The 14,314-nt window shown below is 38.7% G+C and overlaps 2 protein-coding genes across 2 annotated transcripts in view; both read left to right on the top strand.

The window, feature by feature from the left end:
- Window positions 1-14,314, top strand: part of LOC146463703 (uncharacterized) — a 132,625-nt gene that overhangs the window by 10,690 nt on the left and 107,621 nt on the right. The window lies entirely within an intron of this gene.
- On the top strand, window positions 8,021-10,461 carry LOC146463706 (uncharacterized). Its single transcript, XM_085084055.1, has one exon. The coding sequence runs from the start codon at window positions 8,294-8,296 to the stop codon at window positions 10,352-10,354; it is 2,061 nt and encodes a 686-aa protein (XP_084940181.1). The 5' UTR covers window positions 8,021-8,293; the 3' UTR covers window positions 10,355-10,461.

Raw genomic sequence — 14,314 nt, forward strand, 5'->3', positions numbered from 1 at the left:
TTTACCAGTGTGTGCGTTCTTCGAACTTTTCTTACATGTTAATATTTCACGGAAATGGCGTTAAAGCGTTTGTTCTGTAATGTAATAATCGCCGCACTTGGTAATAACACTTTATTTCCACACTTTGTAATGAGAAAGTTGTCGCATTTTGTAATAACAGAATATCGCACCTCGTAATAAAATAAGCTGTCGCACTTTGTAATAACCGCCATCGCACTTCGTAATAAACTTGGAAACAGCACTCTTTTGATTATTTTAGTTAATCTCGGTGGAAATGCAGAAGCACTTTCTTTGTAGTCAAGTGTCTGCCTTGTGAAATCGTTGTCCTCTGTCGGTTGAAAACAAATTGAGAGGACATGAATATTTTAAACTCAAGTCGTTGCTTGTTTGTTTCAGTCAACAATTTTTATCTTTAATTTTGTTGTGTGTCCTTTTAAAGGCAAGAAAATGTTTATGGTTGATATCAAGGTGAATAGAATAAATGTATTGGAAACGTTATTTTTAAAATATAGTGGGGACGTTTTAAATAGAAAAATATTTAAGTTCGTAATTAAAATGATAAGAAAGGTTTGCCAATCAGTACAAGCCTGCTGTGCCATGTCTTGTATATCAAGTGGTAATTTTTGCTAACGTTAAGATCATCTGTCACAGGCGCATAAGATCATACGAAGGAAAGAAGCTCGAGAGGTAAATAGAATCCTTGAACTCTTTTTTTCTTTATTGCTTATTTCTCAAATTGAAACTTTGCAACTTCTCTTTCTCGACGTAATTTATGCATGCCAGTGAAACACTTCCTAGCTTAGCGACTTAAAAGGAAGTAATGTTTGCGCGACAATATTTCCTTGTGTAGCCAAGTTTTAAAACATCCGTTAATTTGGGCCTTTTCTATCAAGTCAGCTTTCCTAACTACCGTATGAATAAATCGCGGAGAAGGTTAGGGGCAAAACTTCAGTTAAGTTTGAGCAGAGTTGTCAGTTTATCAGTGCCTGCGGTGATAAAAATTTCACTCCCAAAGCCATTATTGCCAGCAAACTGCTCATTAAGGTCTTATTTTCTTAAGGTCGAATAAAGTTTGCGAACGCCTGTTGGCAAATACGAGTTGAAATTTGTACGCCAAAAGAAAGATCTGCCTTCATGTTTAGGGTCTAGCTAAACTAGGAAATAAAACGTTGCCGGAAACATTGCAGCGGTTTAGAATGACTTAATTCTAGTTTAGCCGCACGAAACAACAGAAGTTGCGCAGGCATCTCTGGCGTCTTGAAAGGTAGTATCATCTTTGAATCAAGTAAAAACATCATTGCTTCAAGGACGAAGATTTTGCTTCTGCGACGTAATTATGTTTCCCAGTTAAGCCACAGTGAAAAAAAATATTGTGCCGGCACAGCCTGAAAATGGCAACCACAAACGGTAGAAATAACCAAAGGACTTTGATCTTTCCGCCATTTTCCACATTTGCGAGTTGTTGTTTACGATTTCAATTTATGAAGAATTTGCTTTTTTAAGCTTACCGTAAGCTAGCTTACGAAGAAAATTTGAGGGAATACATACCATAACAGACCCAAAAGAGGAAGGTAAACGCGCTGCCGTTCGCCTTTAAAGTAAAACTTCCGCTAATCTCTCAAAACAGTTTTGGCAGATGTTCTGGTGACGCTCTCACACGCTTTAATTTTTATTTGCTAAATAAACGAGTTTCCCACATTATAAAGCTGACTTGTAACCTAAATTTTGAAGCAGTTCAAGAATAAACCATCGGAAAACTAATGTTAAGAAGAATGCAGGAAAATCAAAAGAAAGAACATGCATAATTAAGAATTTCTAAAGCTTATATATGAAATTAAACAGTGGGAGATAAATTAGCACTGCACTTATTAGTGCAAAGGACAAAACAAACAATAGTTTAAACAATAAACTAAGTCGTCATTCTGTATACTAATTTACCGATCTGGCTACAGCTCTCCATCTGCTGGGTTGCTACTCATGATTTTTTTATAATATGGAAGGTTTTCTTTTACCACTCCGCTGTAGCCTTGACCATTAACTATTAGTTCATTAACCCAAAAGAAGGCTGATTGTTTTATTTGCTTCGCTTTTCCAATACCGGGCCAATTTTCCATGAATTTCGTCGATCTCTCCCGGCGGATAGCCATGTGAACGTCCAATTCCGGTGCCTTTTAGATTCTGTACGTATGACCAAACGAACTCTTTATCTTGGTAAAAGCTAAACTTTAGGGCCTAGTTTTCTAAGATCTCTGGTTTTTCTTTCGAGAAATCACTCAAATCTAATGTCTTCAGTATCTTCCTTGGACATCTTCATCATCTCCTGCGACAAAGAACAGGCTAGTTCTTCAGTTTCCTGAGAGATCTCATTTTAATCTTCTTACAGATTTTGAAAAGGTCTTAACATTTTCCCCTCTTGCGCACTCCTCGAGCTTAAGTGACTGTCTCCCTAAGATCCTCACAATCCAAATTGATCACAAAGAAGCTTTGCTTCAAATCTTGCACATGAATTAAAATACACGAAAACCAAAAATGAGACTTCCCTAGAGTAATGATCTTGTAGTTTTATTTGTGTCTTACTTATAATAAAAGACAATCGTGCGGCCAGACGGTTTTAAGTCCCTGATAAAAATACCAGTATTATTATTAATTATGCAAATTAGGAGCTTTAACTTGGAATGAAACTCACACGAAAATATTACTCGAAAAATATAACTCTAACATAAGAAAAACACAGAAGTAGTTTCAAAATACAGTAGACTGCAACTGTAGGTTGGTACTCGTACAAAATTGCCTCAATAAAACTGTACAAAGACTACAAACTACAAACGGTGATAATTAATTATACTAAATTCACAGAAAACATGTCATATACATGCCTCTCGACGATCGCTAATTTCGCTCCGCGAGGAAATTGACACCATCCCACCTAAGAATCCCATCTTGGGGGATTTAAGTAATACGGTGTATAAAACGCCCCGAGCGTCACGTTATCTCAACAGAAACCCACTCCCCAGACCTAATTGGTTGAATCTTTACAGATGACTTCTGACTTTGCGCCCAAGTGGTTGGTGATTGGTGCACTACTGCTTTCAATGACAACCTCATCAAACAGCACCGAAGTTAAAACATCACTCGTGTACACCTACAACATCCTCACTAAGGATATTGCCATGGTAAGGCATACTATCGCCTCTGTGAACGTGCCCAGCCCAGTAGAGTGTTTCCGTCATTGCGCCAAAGCTTGTGGCTGCGTAGCGTTTCAGTTGACTGGGACGAGTTGTGAACTGTTGGATACAGACAAGGATGACGCGGATGGGGATCTGGTGACTAGAGAAGGCACTTTTCTGTATTCAATGCAAGGGGCTGGTTTTGAGGAGAGATCGTGAACAATTGTTTCATGAAATCAAGTCATAAACTGATATTTATATGTTAAGAGCAGTCCCGAGGGAAAGGCATAGATTGCAGTGAGAGGTAAGTGTTTATGCGTTAGCCTGGGGTCCTTGTTCGGAGAATAACACACATAGAAAGCGAGACTAATATTTTCGCAAACGGACCCAACAAGCTTGTTAGTTTTGAATTCATGGTTTCCGGGCTAAATTATTAAAGTTGTTAGAATCTCTAAAATAAAACTGACTGAACTTGCGAGCAGAGGTGCTCTTCAATATGTCGGAAGGTTGAAGGGAACTCTGCTCGGCTCTGAAGGCGACATCTTAAATTGTTGTTACATTCCTGTCTCCTTTCACTTTTTCATTCGTCTGATGTACAGGAAATGAAAATGAAAAGGAAGCCAGGTGAGTATATATTTATCATAATTACTTTAGTAATAAATGAACTATTTAGATTTCTGTAAGCCATTTTAAAGGTAGTTAATCGTATATTTGTAAAGCGCAATAGGGAATTTTATTGTATACTACTCTACACGAGTCTAGTAAATAAACATTAGATCATTATCATCATCATCATCATCATTATTATTATTATTATTACTATTATTATTATTATTATTATTATTATTATTATTATTATTATTATTATTATTATTATTATTATTATTAGTTGTCAAAATTACAGGAAGAGAGTGTCTGATATTAGTATTATTTGCAGAAGGAGCTTTCTTGTTTTATGGGTCGAGTATCCCATTGCAGAACACCTGCTGCGAGAGTAAGGTTTATATCCTTAGTAAACTGAATAGAACAGAGACCTTCGCATTTACTTAATCTTTCACCCAAAGTTCAAACGTATGTTTCATTTATTCATATTCGCTTAGTAATACTGTTTTATGTGAGTTTGTTTAGATATATTTATATACATTGGCCCGGTTTACGAGTCTCTGACTTAATACATTCAAGCTAGGCTTTGATTTAATCATTAAAAGTGTGATGTCTTCACAGCTAGTACAAGTGCCGATTCTTTTGCATCGTGCAGAGATATTTATCTGAAGAATAAGTAAGTGACATGGCTGAATATAGACCTCTGTTCGTAGACGTTTGAAGGAGGGTGGTCTTGGGCATATTAGTCGTCAGTTGTGATTTGCCATATTTTGATGTGAAACGTGAAATGGCTGTTGTCCTCGTAAAGCGCGGTGATCAGGGTAATTAACGATTAGCCGCGTAATGTTCCATTAATATTACCGGAGAAGCGAAAACTGATGTTTGCAAATTGTCACGAAAGAGGATGATCTCAAAATGTGCGTGAACTGTCTACGTTTCCATGACACGTGACCTCTCCCTGGACCCCCCCCCCCCCCCTCCCCAAACCGGCTTCCACACTAACACCATCACCTTTTTCAAGTGTAAAGCATAAAAATTAAAAATTTTCTCGAAAAAGTCAGCTCTGAGGCAGGCAAATACTCTTGTCAAATGCTAAAAATTCCTGCCATAATCTGCTTACTACAATGGATGTAATGTTTACCATGAACGCCGATCGATAACCTCCTTGCTGAGCTTTCTCATTCTTATTTCTGCTTCGTTCGTATATTTTTGTCCATTTGTTATCTTTCAAAACGGACACGAAATAATGATAAGTAGAAAACAAAAATTACAAAGAGAAGCCTCTGCTAGGAGACTAACCAAGAATGAATTTTTGATCATTTCTTTATAGAAGAGTAATCAAACGTTAAAGAAATTAAAATAAGATAAATTTAAATGAAAGAAAACTAATGCAATGTTTAATAACTTATTCGTAGTTATCTTTATTCTCAATCAACCTTCGATTCAGATTTAAGAGGTAAATCTGTAACTAACTTTCATTTCAATCTTCGATTCAGATCTCGAGAGAATAAAGCTTACATGCTGCAAACTGACATTGGAAGAATCCCTGTTTACTGTCACATGACCGGAATTGATGGATGCGGAGATGGAGGATGGACGCTGGTCATGAAAATTGATGGTAACAAGGTATACTCAACAACAGGTTGTGGTTTTCACGAATCCAGCCTTGGTCCGCAACTGTAAATCATGCAATTGATTGGTTCCAGGAGTGGAAAAAAGTTAAAATTGTACTCACCCCTAGATCGGCCCGTATTGGAAAATAACTGCGCTCTCTATTTTGAGGGCCGCCCAAGGCCGCACTCAAGACCTCAAGGTCCCAATATAGACCTCCCGGCCGGTGGATAACATTTATTTTTTGTACGTAAAAGGAACAACAACAATAAAACCACTGCGGATTATAAGGAACATGTACCATTGTACCCTTGCCTTTACTCCTACAGTGACCAATGCTTTAATTAACCCCAACTCAACACTTTCAAAAGAACTCCTTAACAAACTTAAACTGACGTTCAATTTAGCGCGACTGCTGCAACAAGTGACGGGATTTAGAAAATTAATGAGGTCTAAGAGAACTTTTTTAAGCGTTGAGTTCGTGTTTTCTTTTGTAGTCAACGTTTCACTACGATTCCAAACTCTGGAGCAACAAAACCGAGTTCAATCGTCCTGGAGGTGAGACGGGGTTTGACAACCAGGAAACCAAGTTACCGACTTACTGGAATATGAACTTCTCCAAGATCTGTCTCGGCATGAGGATCGGCAATCAACCTGTCAAGTTCCTGTTCATCAACAAGAATGGCGCTTCACTGTACTCTCTGATCGCTGATGACCGCTATCGTCCAACCTATCTGGGTTGAGACAAGTGGAAGGCATTGATTGGCTCCGAAGGATCTTTGCAGTACAACTGTAACAAAGAAGGGTTCAACGCAGTTGGCAACAGCTACGATCATTCGAAAGCTCGAATCGGTATTATTGGAAACAACGAAAATGGCTGCCATTCCTGCGACTCGAGAATTGGTTTTGGTACCGGAGGACCCCATGATGACACCAACACGTGTGGTAATGAGGCTAAACACGGAGGCGATAACGGAGAGAAGCACATTAAAACCATGGGATACATATTAGTGAAATGATAAGGAAACGATGGAGGTCCCTCCTAAAAAACTGAGGAGAGAAAAATAAACATTAATGTAGCAACTGTTGTAGTTAAATTTAGACTGAACAGGATAAGGACTTTTGTTTGTTTGTTGTAGTATAAACATGGCATAAAAATGAAATGCAGAGATAGGAATATACACTGTTTATGTTAAATTTGTGCTGTAAGTTTGTGCTCAGCCTGAAAGGAAGAGCCAACTCCAAGGAGAGAACCACCCCCTCCCCCCTACCCCACGATATCGCCATTAACATCGCGTTGACGATGCTCACTTTCAGCTTTGATATCAGCCTTTATTCAGGCTCGAATTTATCTGCGTGGCTATGTTGTTCAAAACATCAAAACATCTCAACCCATTTATTTTTAAAGTTTTACTGACTGATCTTCATTATCAGAAATTTAGTTATCCCATCTAGAGAACAAAAGGTAAATGTTAAATACAGAACTAATTCCACGCGAGCTTTACTTATATCCTTCCCATAAAAATAACATGCAGAGATAGGAATATGCACTAGTTTTGTTTATTAAATGTTCCTGCAAGTAACCGTGGACGACAATTCTGTTGTAAATTGTAAAAATTATGTTAAATGTTTACAGTAAGTTTGTGCTCATCCAGAAAAGGAGAACAAACTCCAAGGCAAGTAACAACTCGGGATATACCCATTGAAAGCGCGGTGACAATGATCACTTTCAGCTTTGCCAAATATGTACCAGTGCTGTGCTCTACCAACTGAGCTATCAAGCCAATTAGTAGCCGGTCATTCTGTGAGTTCGTAACAATATACACTTGGATGGGGAATAATTCAGAAACGATTATCTCAACGGTAGCTGCCAGGTCATAAGTTCAGCTTAAGTTTGAACTCCGCCTGTACTTCAAATAACGTGCATACAAATTAGATCTGACTAACCAGGAATGAGGATTACTAATCCTGATTTCTTTAAATTCAACAGATGTAAAGTCGATTCAATTTCGACAAAAAAGCATTAACTGGTCCCATAAAATGCCCTGCTATGATCTCGCCCTTAGCCAATCAGTCCCGCGTTATATCAGCCACTAGCCTTAGCCATATAATAATAATAATAATAATAACAATAATAATAATAATAATAATAATAATAATAATAATGTTTTAGAAATACATGAAACAAGAAATATGAGTGATAGGAACCGACGTTTCGGTGCATCTTGCGCCATTATCAAGGTACATAATTAATGATAAAAAGCGGTTTGTAAAGGCTAAGTTGAAGCGAATTTGCATAACATAGCGGCAAGCTAATTACTTAAATACTTTCGCACGAAGAGAATCGGACTGCACATTCAATGTATATTCAAGAGCTTAAACCAACATTGAATGTGCAGTCCGATTCTCTTCGTGCGAAAGTATTTAAGTAATTGTTTGCCGCTATGTTATGCAAATTCGCTTCAACTTAGCCTTTACAAACCGCTTTTTATCATTAATTATGTACCTTGATAATGGCGCAAGATGCACCGAAACGTCGGTTCCTATCACTCATATTTCTTGTTTCATGTATTTCTAAATCATTTCTTTTAAGACTTTTGAAACGTGATAATCAGCTGCATTTGTTCAGGAGGCTCGAACAATGCAGCAGAAAGCAGATAAATTGCGATGGATCGATCGAATTCCTGAAACTTTGTCAGAATTTCGATCTAACACCAACATTCGCTAAAGTTGATAAAGACAAGCGATCGAAATGGAAGTCATCGTCGGAAAACTTCTCCCGGAACGTTATTAAGGAAGAGTTAAAAGAGAAGTTCAAGCAGAGTTCAGCCTTGAAGCGTGAAATCAACTCTATCTATGATGAGATTCGCCAAGATTGTAGTTTTCTGCGCTACAGTTGTATTCTCCGTACAATGACCAGTCTTCGGACAACATATCACCAAGAAGTTATTACCACTCATACGCGCAAGATCTCACGCCTTATCAACCACCAGATGGACCTCGACGAGCATATCCTGAACATCTCATCCTACCAACTTTCGTTCTTCCAGAAACTTGTTCTTTGTCGAGGTTTGAACTTTGCCTTACCACAATATGTATCTCCAATAGAGGTAAAAGCATCCTTTGAGAAAGCCTATTGGAGCCTTGAGCGCAGTCTCTCCGATGAGAAAATGAAAGAACTGGCTGCTACTACACTTCGATCTGTGGCTCTCAACTACATTGAACGGAAAGGCCCGCGTCCCCCTAAGGCACTCTTAGTAGCCATCGAAGAGCTAAAGAGACGCGATGACATCGTGATAACCAAACCAGACAAAGGGTCAGGTGTAGTTGTGATGGATAAGCATGAATACCTGCGTTTGTTATCGGATTCCTCTGTGAATGACACAAGCAAATTCTGTGCCGTCCCCATAGAGAGACCAAAAAGTAAAGGAAGACCACCCAAGTACTATCATCCTCTCTTAGAGAAAGAAAAACTGGTAGAGTCAACAGTGCGCAGAATTTTACCATCGGCGATTGCTAACTCCGTACGACCTACTGGATCAAGATTGGCTCATTTGTACGGGCTGCCCAAGACCCACAAGAAGAAATTAGCAATGCGTCCTATATTATCTGCTACGGGCACCTACAACTATGCCCTTGCTAAATGGCTGGATGCTAAGCTTAAGCCTCTGTCTGTAAACGAAAATACCATCACTGATATCTTTGCCTTCACAAATGAAATTTGTGGAGTTAAGATAAACCCGGGAGAAATCTTGGTCTCTTATGACGTCTCATCGCTCTTCACAAATGTACCCCTGGACGAAACAACTGACATCCTGGCACACAAAGCTTTCGAGAACAACTGGTTCAATGACACCTATGGCCTAAACTTGACCAGAACTGATCTTATTGATCTTCTACATGTTGCTACAAAGGGGCAGCTGTTTCAGTTCGATGGGGCCCTTTACGAACAGACCGATGGAGTAGCCATGGGGTCTCCCCTTGGACCCCTTTTGGCTAATGTATTCATGTGCTCCATTGAAGGGTCCCTGAAAAGTCAAGGAAAACTCCCAGATTTTTACCGCCGCTACGTAGATGACACTCTGGTTAAGATGCCAGATCTGGCAGCAGCCACAGCATTTCTGGATACCTTGAATCACGCCCATAACGCCGTAAGTTTCACTATGGAGGTAGAGGAAAATGGGATGCTCCCATTCCTCGGTTTACAGCTTCTAAATCGCGCACCATGTGTTGAAACAAAGGTTTACGTTAAGCCGACAAACACAGGTCTTCTCCTGCACTATCATAGCCATGTGGACAGCCGCTACAAACAGGGTTTGCTCGTCACCATGCTTGATCGCGCGCACCGGCTATCATCATCTTGGACACATTTCTCAGAGGAGTGTGAACGCTTGAGAGGAGTTTTCCGAAAGCTGAGGTATCCAAATCACCTTATTGATTCTGTCATTAACAAGTTTATCACCTCGAGAGTCGCAGCGGACCAGTCTAAACAGCATACCGATGACGTCATCCGGATAGCTATCCCCTATAAAGATCAGGATGCTGCAGTGTCTGTCAAACGGCAACTTAGAGATCTTAGCAGCAAGGTGGGAAAGACCATTCAACCCGTGTTTACTAGCCGTAAGCTTAATCAAGATCTAAGCCTGCGTGGGCCCAAGCCCAACATTGTAACCCAGCAATGTGTTGTTTATTTATTCAAGTGTGACCTGTGTGATGCAGGTTATGTTGGGTATACAAAGGGCCACCTTCACACGCGCGTTGAGGGACACCGTCAAAAGGCGTCATCAATCTGCAAGCATTACTACAAAGAACATAACACTGCTGTTCCGAACAATTTCTTAGCACGCTTCAATGTGCTCAAGAAATGCATGAACAAATTTGACTGCCTTGTCAATGAAATGTTGTATATTCAAGAGCTTAAACCAACATTGAATGTGCAGTCCGATTCTCTTCGTGCGAAAGTATTTAAGTAATTAGCTTAATTGCCGCTATGTTATGCAAATTCGCTTCAACTTAGCCTTTACAAACCGCTTTTTATCATTAATTATGTACCTTGATAATGGCGCAAGATGCACCGAAACGTCGGTTCCTATCACTCATATTTCTTGTTTCAATAATAATAATAATAATAATAATAATAATAATAATAATAATAATAATAATAACCATTGCACGAATTCAGTCGAAGTGACGCCCTATACTGCCGAGTTTAATTTAATTTTGTACCAAGAAGCGACTCGGAAAAGACGTTGGAGTATTAAACATGGTTTTCAAAATGTAAAAAAGTACCAGGAGGAAATGTTAAAGTAGCCGGAGGATAATTGCACCGAGTTAGCGGTGCCGTGTGGCGAAAGCCGCACGGGGGAGGGTGTGGAAGGGGGATACCCCCTCCTGCTGGGGGAGTCACGGCAAATTTTTAAATTTTGCATACCCAGAGATGCATTCTGGTGCATTTTCAGGGCAAAAAAGTGTTTGTTTGGAGGTCATTGTAAACTGAATTATAAACAAAAATATCCACGTCCGTAATCAGCTACGTTATTGACACAAATTCATACTTTGGAGACAAAAAGTACCCGGCACAAACGCTAAAAGTAGCCGTTGACTTGCGTCGGGCTTCGGGTGCTTTTGAAAACCCTGATTAAAACGACTAGTTCTTTACACAAGTATTCTAGAACGAATCGAAAATACTCCCTCCGTTACCTGTGTAAATAATTACTGAAATAAATAATCAAAAAAATTTACATGTGGAGCCACTGAAGAGCTTTTTGTGCAGTTTATTTTATCGGGTTGCGGTGGAATCAACATTTGCAGACCAGACCATGGTCAGTAAAGGATTCTATTTGGCTGGCACCAGTTGTGTAAAGAGCGGATAAGTTTATGTAACGGATAAGCCGCAACTCAGTGGATAAAATGATTAGTTGCAGCGTTTCTTAACAGCTGGATAATAATTTACCCACTGGATGAACGTTACTTATTTTTTTGAAAAGTTTTATCATGGCTTGCTTTGTTTAAATTTTTGTTTCTTTTTTCCTGGGAACGAGTGACGTTACGAGCCACTAGTCCGCCTGTAGCTCAGTGGTAGAGCATCCGAACTAGTAATCGGGAAATTTTAATAGGTTCGACTATCGTTGGGAGAACTCAATATGCCTGTGCCGATCACTGACTGACAAAATAGATCCACTAGAACTTTTCAAAAGGCGCTAACAATGTTTGTTTATTAAAACTGCCGAAGCTGGCAGACACAAATTGAGAGGGCATGAATATTTTAAACTCAAGTCGTTGTTTGGTTCCTTCAACCCATTATTTTTGTCTTTAATTTTGCTGTGTGACATTTAAAAGGTTAAAAAACGTTTATGGGTGTTATTAATGTGCACAGAATAATACACTTGGAACTTTTTCATTAGAAAATATTAAAGTTCATAATCACCAGTAAAATGATACTGTAATAAAGGTTTGTCAATCAGTACTAGCCTTCCGAGTCATGTCTTGTATATCTAGTGGTAATTTTTGCTAAATTTAAGAACATCTGTCACAGACACATAAGATCATACAAAGAAAAGAAGTTCGAGAGGTAAGTAGAATCCTTGAACTCTTTTTTTCTTTATTGCTTATTTTTCAGTCAAACCTTTGCAACTTCTCTTTCTCTAATGTAATTTATGCATGCCAGTGAAACACTTCCCGGCTCAGTGACCTAAAAAGAAGCAGTATTCGTGAGACAATTTTTGTTTGTGTGATAAACATCAAAATATCATGGGCTTTTTCTATGAAGTCTGGCCTGTTGGTTCAGTGTGGTTTGGATAATTACCGGAGTAGGTTAGGCGCAAAAATTCAGTTACGTTTTGAGCAGAGTTATCAGATTGTCAGTGACTGTGAAAACCTTTGACTTCCAAAGCAACTGTTACCCGCAACCTGTTCCTTCTTCTTAAGGTGGAAGAACGTTTGCGGCCGTCTGTTGACAAGTACAAGGTGAAGTTTGTACGCGACTAAAGAGATTTGCCTTCATGCTTAGGATCTAACTAAACTAGGAAATAAAACGTTGCAGAAACATTGCTACAAATTTAAATATTAAACTTCCTGTTTAACCGCACGAGAAACAGAAGTTGCGCAGGCAACTCTGGCGTCTTGAAAGCAATGAATCATCATTGAATCAAGTAAAAACATCATCGCGTCAAGGACAAAGATTTTGCTTCTGCGACATTCACTTTCTAGTGCTGCAACTTAAAAAAAACATTGCGTCGGCTTAGCCTGAAAAATGGCAAGCACAAACGGTAGAAATAGCCAAGTGACTTCGATCTTTCCGCCATTTGTAACACTTGCGATTTGCCGTTTGCGATTTCACTTTATGAAGAATTTTCTTTTTTTAAGCTTACCGTAAACTAGCCTAAGTAGACAATTTGAGGGAATACACAACAGACTCAAAAACGGAAGATAAACGTGCTACTGTTCGCCTTTAAAGTAAAACTTCCGCTAATCTCTCAAAAACGGTTTTGGCAGATGTTCTGGTGACGCTCACACACGCCTCAATTTTTATTCGCTAAATAAACGAGTTTCCCACATCATAAAGCTGACTAGCTTAAAATTTTCCTTTAACCTAAATATTGAAGCAGTTCAAGTTATGAACCATCGGAAAACTAGTGAAAAGAAAAATACAGGAAAAAAATTAAAGAGCGTGCATAATGAATAATTTTTGAAGCTTCTCAGTGTAAAAAGTTTAACAGTCTGATATACATTGGCGCTACTCAGTAATTAGTCGAAGGACAAAACAAACAATATTTTAAACAATAGACTTGTCGGCGATCTGTATACTCATTTACTGATCTGGTTACAGTTCTCCATCTGCTGCGCGCGCTACCGGCACTGTCATTGTCTAGTAAATTTTGCTTATCAAGGAAGGCCGTACGTTATAAACCTCAGAGAAAATGGATACACTAACCAAAAAACAGACTTCAAATATATCTTTGAGTAATAAATGAAAAAAAGAACTGTGATAATTCATAGCAATCAGTACTGAAATAAACTAAACAACGATCTTTGAAAAATTCACAAAAACAAGCGAATGAATGTTTTGCGTAAGTTTTCTTTAGATGAAAATGAAATCACACTTTAATTTTATTTTCGCTTTTAACGTTCTTTGAAAAGACTTTCAGTGACAATTACTCACACATCTTAATCTTTGCCGCTATATCCTACTGTTTTAAGTATTTTTGTTTGTTTTCTGTCAAGATTGTCAGAAATAAATGCTAAAATTAGAAATATATGCGAGAAAAACTTGTCAGTAGTTTATGCCAACGATACAATGTTGGGAGACGTTCGTTTGACTGACTATCTTAGCTCAGAATCAATTTTTTTTAAATGAAGCAAAATGGGATGAGATTAGGAAATAAAAATCCAAGGGAAATAACGAACATGGACCGAAAAATGAGCTCAAAAGATTGCTCTGAAGTTAAACAAGTTGCAGTGTCAACACTACAAGAAAAAAAAGTATCTTGCAAAACAGCAAAGTTTTGTCAACAAATTCACATGAATATACTCGCCTCTTTGGAGAATAGCAAGTCCTTTTATTCGATTGCTGATTTTTTCGTTCGTTTGCAACGTTAAGTTTCACTTCAAGGGGAAAAATTCAACGTTTCATCGCGCCAGATTAGAGTAAAACAATTTCTCTTCAAGCTTCAGCCGCTGTTTATGAAGTGCCGCCTCCAAAAGCTGCTACGTTGCAACGTTAAGTGAGCGAAACCTTTCACTTTCAGACAAAAAATCCAACGTTTCGTCTCGCCGGATCGGAGTAAAATGATTTCACTTCAAGATTCTGATAATTTGGTTCTCCCGCCACTAGTTGCCTTTGTCTTTCTCCTACTGTTGGTCACATAAATTGACTTTGCAGTTGTCGATGCAACTTCCCGCCAAACAAACGCAGCCGGCAGCGAAGTTGGCCA

This window comes from Pavona decussata, unplaced genomic scaffold (genome assembly GCF_977016875.1).
Source record: "Pavona decussata unplaced genomic scaffold, jaPavDecu1.1 SCAFFOLD_175, whole genome shotgun sequence".
In the NCBI taxonomy this organism is placed as follows: domain Eukaryota; kingdom Metazoa; phylum Cnidaria; class Anthozoa; order Scleractinia; family Agariciidae; genus Pavona; species Pavona decussata.